We start from the raw sequence: 6,869 nt of genomic DNA on the forward strand, positions 1-6,869 counted from the left end.
AATGCCTGTCCCCCCCTCTCTCTCTCTCCACAGCAGAAGATCTAGCTGGCCTCCCCGCCTCCACTCCGTTTGGGTTGATAATATATTATATATATAAATATATAACTCTTCATGGTGGAATGGACCGACTTTTACCTTGTCTTATTGTTGGAATTTTTGCTGGACTCTCTGTGCCAACCATCCAGCCAAACGCCTGGGCCGGGTCCCCGGGGCAGCCCGGGCCCACTCGGTCTCCTCGGGCCGCTGCACCTCCCTGTTCTGGGACACCACCACTGAGAACAACTCCTCCTCCTCCCGTCCTCCACCACCTCCCTCTTCCTGAGAGTTAAACCTTCCTGCCTGACTCTGCCGGATCAGCCGGCGTGGATGCTGCACAAGGACTCGGATCTCTGCCTTGACCAGGAGCTGCCTTCTCTCCCACACCTTCGCCCTGCTCCGAGGCGTCTGCAGGGACAGGGACTGGGACCTCACTCGCCGCCGCCTTGTTTTTGGTTTGGTTTTGTTGCCTATAGGATATATTTTTTTGTGCAGGATCACTCTTCAGCCGGGGCCGTGGGGACAACAGGAGCATCCCTCCTCCCTGAGGGCTGCAGGACCAGAGTCCGGGGGCTGGAGGCGCGGGGGGGCGAGAGGAAGGAAAAGCAGCAATAATGTCTCTTGCTTTGCTCTAGATGAGGCTTCGAGGGCGTGGGAAGGGGGAGATCCAGCTCTGGATCCTGCAGAGGGGTCTGGATGGGGCCCTGGCTCCCACCCCAGTGCCTGTGTGAGGAGGATCCTTCTGTGAGGAGGGGGGGCGTGGGCCGGGGTCCCGCGGAGGGAGGAGATTCGGGTTTTGGGGAGAGCGGGCGGTTCAGGGCGCACTGTGCCGGGCACCTGGAGCCGGGATCCCCCGGCGCTGCCCTGCTGACTTTCTCTTGACACGTGCCTTTCTTTTGCCACTGTGAAATAGCTCTTTGAATCGTACTGTCCAGCTGCTTCCCTGGGAAAGGGGAGTTTCCCGGGCTTCTGGCAGGGCTGAGCTCTTCCCTTCCCCACTGGGAGCCTTACCTGTCTGCAGTGGGGCTGGGAGCCTGTCTGGGGGGAACCCAGCTCCCCTGCCCTCTCTCAGAGGGTGCAGGGGGTGCTCATCGGCATCCTGGCCTGGGCTGCCGCGGGAGCTGGGATATGCTCCTCCTCCTCCTCCTCCTCCTCTTGGCTGTGGTGCTGGGGCACATCCATGTGCTGTGATCTTTCGGGAGGCCCTGGGGCTCCCTGTGCAACTGGAAGCCTCTGCAGGAGGCTGCAAACTGGAGCAGGAGCCCTCCCAGCCCGGGGCTCCCCCCGGGGCGGGCTCTCCGGGGCGCGGGGAGGTGGTGGGGCGGAGCTGGTGCCTTGCTCCTGCCCCAGTTCACCCCCAGTTCTGGCTGGGCCTGCCCTGCTTCCAGCCCCACCTCAGCTCGGTTGGGTTTTGTTCTGGGGTCTAACTCTTCTCTTTTCCTTTAAATATGTAAAACACTAATTCCTTTTTTAATTTTTAATTCCAAATGAACCAAAAAGCCAGCATCCCCCTTCTCTCCTCCTCAGCCCTGGTGGGGAGGGGGGCCAAGGAGGCGGGGAGGGGGAAGCGCCAAGCCGTTCCTTGTCTGATTCCTGTGCACACTCTTGTAACGCTTTTAAAACAAAATGATTTTTTTATATAAATAAAGTTTTTAAAGTGTGATGCGCGCCTGCCCCTTTGGTGTTTCTGGCTTTGCTGCTGGGCCCAAGTGCCTTTTCCAGGCATGGTGCTGGTCTCCGTGGCTCCCAGAGGTGTCACTTTGTGACAAACCATGCGGTATTTTTCAGCCCTCCCACTTTGCCTTGGACCCTCATCCCCAAAGCCACCAGTGAGCAGAGAAGAGGCAGGACCCAGGTTCTTTTATTGCTTCAGGTCCAGGGGGCAAATGCCAGGGATGTCTTGCAGGGAGCGAGGCCTGGCTTGGCAGCAGCAAGGCTGGGGACAGTTGGCTGAGCGGGACCCACACCAGGGATGTTGATGGGTGGGACGTGAGGCGTGTTTGGGTCAGCAGGGCCGAGGCCAGGCATGCTGGTGGTGAGGACGGTGCTGGGGACGTCCAGGCAGGTGGCTGTGCTGGGTACCTGGGGCTCAGACGAAGAGCTTGTCGTGGCAGGGCTGGCAGTACATCTTGTCGCCGCACTCGCGGAAGGTGCCCTTGTGCAGCCGGCCCAGGCAGTAGGTGCAGACAAAGTGCTCGGGGTGGTACCTGCGCCCCGCGGCCGTGATGCAGCGCCCGGTGACGGGGCGGCTGCAGCCGTGGCAGATGGTGCCCTGCCGCTGGTGGAAGTGCAGCTCGCAGTAGGGCCGCCCCTCCAGCTCGAAGAAGGACCCGCCGGTGAAGCCAGTCAGGCACTCCTGGGGGAAGGAGAGGGGAAGGCTGGCACGGCCCTGGGAACGCAGCCATTCCGTGCCTCCCCGCCGTCACTCACCGTGCACACGAAGCACTCGGTGTGCCAGACACCCTCCAAGGCCGATAGGTAGTTGTCCGTGACAGGGCGCTCGCAGCCCCGGCATTTGGGGGCAAACAGGGCCAGGAAGTCCTGGTGGCAGTACGGCTTCCTGTTGTGCTCCAGGAACCCTGTGGGGAGGAGATTGGGATGGGCACCCGCCTGGGGACGGCTCCTGCTGGGGGCAGCGGGACATGGACATGGTGGTGCCCAGGACAGAAGGCAAGGAGGAGACTGTGGGGAGCTGTCAGATGAGGCGGTAAGTGCAAGGGCAGGGGATACCTGGGATGGGGGCAGGACCCCCACACCTGTTCCTTGGGACATACCCTCCTCTCCGAACACCTTCCCACAGTGGGCACAGAAGAAGTGCTCGGGGTGCCAGGTCTGCTCCAGGGCCGTGAGGACTTTCTGCAGGAAAAGCCGAGGTGAGGGGGCTGGTGGTGGTGGGGGCTGGCGAGGGAGGGCAGGGGGGTCACTCACTCACTCACCTCACGGATGGGGCCGGCGCAGTAGGCACAGCGGGGGGAGAAGGCCTGGTGATAATCCTCCTCACAGAACGCCTGCCCACCCTGCTCGAAGAAGGGCCCCTTGTCCAGCTCCTGCCCGCAGCGGGCGCAGGTGAAGTGCTCGGGGTGCCAGGTTTTGCCCAGGGCTGTGAGCACCTGTGGGGAGGAGGCACGGGGGCTGCAAGGGTGGCTCCGGGGGGATGCCCAGGGGTGCCGGGCTGGCGGCGGGGGCTCACCTTGCCAGCGATGGGCTTGCAGCAGGCGGCGCAGAGGCCGGCGGGTGCAGCCGTGATGCCCAGCTCCTGCAGGTCCCGGGTGAGGCTGCCCAGCATATCATCCAGCAAGGACTCCGCGGGCACCCCGGCTCCCTGTCCTGTAGCTGCCAGCTGCCGGGAAGGAGGGTGGTGAGGGCTGGGTGAGGCCCAAGCCCCCCAAGTGCCTGGCCCCGGGCTAAGGCTCACCTTGCTCTGCGTGTGGCCCAGGTCGGCCAGGAGCTCATCCAGCTGCCGGGCGGCCTCCGTCGGTGGGGGTGAGGGGAGCAGCGGCTTTGGGACTGGCACGGGGGTGCTGGACATGGCAGAGAGGGGAGGTGCTGTGGTGTCCACCCCAAGGCCAGGACTGAGACCCCTCCACCCCTGCCAACACAGCCCTTTCCCACAGGCCACCGCACGGAACACTGCAGGGTACAATCTGTCCCAGGTGACCCTGGATGGCAGACCCCAGCAAGGAACGGACAGCCCCAGATGGCTTCGCCCTCCCACGGCCATTTTCACCTGTACACTGAATCCGAACCTTCTCCTGGAGGCGGAGCTCGAGGTGGCAGCGGCACCTGGAAGGACAAACCCTCGTGGCAGAGCCCTCAGGCTGCTCCCCTGGCAGCTTCCCCTGCCCGGCTCCAGCACCCCATCACGAGCTGAGGGCTCTCTGTGCCCAGGCATTACCTTCAGGGTACCATGCTGGGCATCCTGGCAGGAGCTTGATCCCTGTGGCACGCGGTCCTTGGAGGCCAGGCAGGAGCTCTGCTCCAGTTCTGCCAGCAAAGCATCTGCACCGAGACGCCCAGGTCAGGCCTCACAGCCACTAGCTGCCCACCCTGCGCTCTTGTACCACTCCCAAAGCCTCAGGAGCAAAAGGAGTGTCACAGCAGGTCCTGCTGGCCAGCTGCCAGTGCCCCGAGGGGCCCTGAGCACCCTCCCTGAGACCCCCATCCCAGTGCAGGACGTGCCCACCTTCCCAAAGAGCGGCGCAACGGGTCCTGCCCCCGTACACCATCCCTGGCCAGCAAAGAAACCTCTGCCAGTCCTCAGCTTGACCCAGCACGAGCCCTGGCAGGGAAAAGCTCACCCTGGGCCCATCCTGCGTGCCCGGAGCACCACTTCCCCCAAGGAGGGGCGAGCGCTTTTCCTTTCTGCTTTTGCCTCTCTGCCTTGGCTGTCCCTCACACTGGGACACAGGGAGTGCTCCCAGCAGAGTGGCTGCTCCCCCAGGCCAGGCCAGGGATGGCTCCCAGCTCCCACTGGCTGCAGCGGGGATTGTGGCGCTGCCGCAGCCCATTTCCTGCTCTCAAGCTCGCTCCATTTTTGGCCAAGTGCTCGCTCGACCATCGGCCCCATTGGTCCCTTGGCACGGGGGAGGCACAGGAGGGAGCAGGGCTCCATGGCTGCCCCTCTGCAGCACCCCCTCCCAGTCCTGAGGCAGAGGAAGGAAAAGGCTCCCCGGAGGTGCCGAAAGCATGACCCCAAGCCAGCCCTGGCTGCAGAACCAGCTCCGGAGAGGCCCAACTTACCCAAATCCTCCATCCTGCCTTGGCGTGGGGTCCCAGGGCAGGGGCAGCACCCCGAGGCGCTGAGACGGCAGTCGAGGCTGCGCCAGCTCTGTTCCGGTCTCGCCTCCGCCCCCCGCGCCGGGGTTTGTCACCCAGGGTTTCCTCTGTGGGCTGCGTGCCTCACACCACGTGTGACGGGCACAGCTGGGGCACGGGGACCCACCAACAGCCCAGGCTGGGGCTGCGGAGGGGAGAAACTGGCCAACAGGCTGCCCAAGGAGCTCCAGAAGCCAGGATGGGGGTGTTCTGCTGACCCAGGCCCTTTCCAGAAGCCACTGGCCACGTGTGACGAGGGATGGCATCCCTGTGCTGGCTGGAAATGGATTTGTGGCAGCGTGATGGAGCAGTGCCGTGATATTCCAGCAGAACCTTGCCTTTGGGGGATGCTTCTGGAGCCTCATCTTGGATTTCCAGGTAACAGCAAATCCTTTTTTGGCAGAGAAATCTCCTGGTGCTGCTGGGAGCAGGCAGTGGATGTGGGAACAGTTCCAAGGGACAGGGGGAATGTCAGTGCCAGAGGTGGGTGCACGCGGCTTGGCGAGTCCTTTGGGCTCGTTTGGCTCTTTGGAGGAGGCAGCGCCTGGTGGGTGACCGATAACGCCTCTGTCACCTTGGCCACCAGCTCTGCCAAAGCTTCACCATGTCCTGGCTTGGCTCCTCTTTAGTCCAGCCAAAAAAACCTTGGGAGCAAAGGTTAAGAGCCACAGACTCCATCCTCTCTGTGGTGAGGGCACCAGCACCCGCACGGGTCGGGCTGGCACCGCCTTGGCCCCGCTCCCGGGCACTGCTGAGCCCCCAGGGCTGGGACGGGCCGGAGCCGAGCCCCTCAAGCTGTCACCCCAGGGGTCACCTCACTCCTGACACCGTTTTGTCGCCTGCTCACAGCAGGGACATCGAGCGCGGCCCCGCCTCAGGAAGAGCCCCGGGACACCATCCCGCGGTGTCCGGCTGCGCTGCAGGCCAGGAATGCGGAGAGCCACCCAAAGCCGCTGCTGGTGCCGGTCCTGGCAGCTGCTTCTCGTGTCAGGCGCTTCCCTTTCTGCGGCACACAACAGACCCTTCCTGCCTGAGGAAGGTTTTGGGCTATTTTTAGCTTTCTGGGTGATTTAGCGATGTGTGAGCCCGAGTACACAGGAGCGTCTGGAGCCGGAACTTGTTAATGTAAAACTTGTCCTTGCGGAACCCAGAGGCCAAAAGCTGAGCTGTGCCCTGCCCTGAGCTCTGCGCCCCTGTTTTAACAAGAACGACGGAAGCCCAGCCTGGCCTGCAGAGGCGAACTCACTCACGGCAATGATAGGGACAGGTTGGCACGGGCTGACAAAAAGCAGGACAGGAGGAGTCCCCGTGCAAGGATCCCGAGGTTTTCTTTAACTCTCATGCAAGGACATTCTCCTCCTTCCCGGTGTCTGGGTCAGGGGAACGCGGTTCTCCACAGTGAGGGGTTTATTAGCACGCTCTCGGGAACTGCCGGACGCACTTTTGTTTTCTAGGAACATACCAGAGCCCGGGACTCGGAATGCAGAAGGAAGCACCGGGCGCTCGGAGCCCTCTCGCTGGTGGGAACCAGTTCGGCAAACAGGATTTTCCAGCTGAACGCTGCGGGCTCTTTGAACCCCTGTGATTTTTGCTGTCTCCCGAGGGAGGATGAGGAGCACCTTGTTCTGGGGAAGTGTTACCCTTTGTTCTCCTGCCCTCAAACGGTGCGTGACATCAGCCGAACCCTGCTCTCCACAGCACTCGCACCCGCTCCCCTTCCCCAGCCCAGCCCCGGGCTCCCAGCCGGGTGTCACATCCCGCTGTGGCCAAGGCAAGGGTACAGTGCGCCGGCATCGCTCCAGGTCCAGGAGCACACCTGGACACCAGGGAAGGGGGCAGAGGGGTGACCGAGACAAAACCCGCTCCCGGCTGGTGCCTTCAGCGCCTGTGGGGGCGAAGTTTTGGGGCTCTGTGTGGGTTTAATGTGTTAGTGCAGTTCCTGCGGGAGAATCAGGCGCTGCCGGGGTTCTTTTGGAAAGGGACGCGGGCCTTGGCGACCAGGGGGGCGGGTGCCCCCG

At 63.0% G+C, this 6,869-nt stretch overlaps 2 protein-coding genes across 3 annotated transcripts in view; one reads left to right on the plus strand and one right to left on the minus strand.

Moving 5' to 3' along the window:
• Window positions 1-1,879: 1,879 nt before the first annotated feature.
• Window positions 1,880-4,859, minus strand: LPXN (leupaxin). Its single transcript, XM_008630775.2, has 9 exons — window positions 4,777-4,859; window positions 3,932-4,035; window positions 3,764-3,819; window positions 3,452-3,557; window positions 3,227-3,376; window positions 2,973-3,146; window positions 2,811-2,892; window positions 2,467-2,615; window positions 1,880-2,392 (listed from the first exon to the last, which is right to left on the minus strand). The coding sequence occupies exons 1-9, from the start codon at window positions 4,787-4,789 to the stop codon at window positions 2,126-2,128; spliced, it is 1,101 nt and encodes a 366-aa protein (XP_008628997.2). The 5' UTR covers window positions 4,790-4,859; the 3' UTR covers window positions 1,880-2,125.
• A 1,576-nt stretch (window positions 4,860-6,435) lies between these two features.
• The window catches only part of ZFP91 (ZFP91 zinc finger protein), a 15,889-nt gene continuing 15,455 nt past the window's right edge, over window positions 6,436-6,869 (plus strand). For both annotated transcript variants that reach the window (XM_017730461.1, XM_008630766.2), the window contains exon 1: window positions 6,436-6,515. In XM_017730461.1, coding sequence (XP_017585950.1) covers window positions 6,460-6,515 — 56 coding nt within the window. In that variant the 5' untranslated portion in view covers window positions 6,436-6,459. The remainder of the gene's footprint in view (window positions 6,516-6,869) is intronic.

The sequence above is a fragment of the Corvus brachyrhynchos genome, unplaced genomic scaffold (assembly GCF_000691975.1).
Source record: "Corvus brachyrhynchos isolate BGI_N302 unplaced genomic scaffold, ASM69197v1 scaffold323, whole genome shotgun sequence".
In the NCBI taxonomy this organism is placed as follows: Eukaryota; Metazoa; Chordata; class Aves; order Passeriformes; family Corvidae; genus Corvus; species Corvus brachyrhynchos.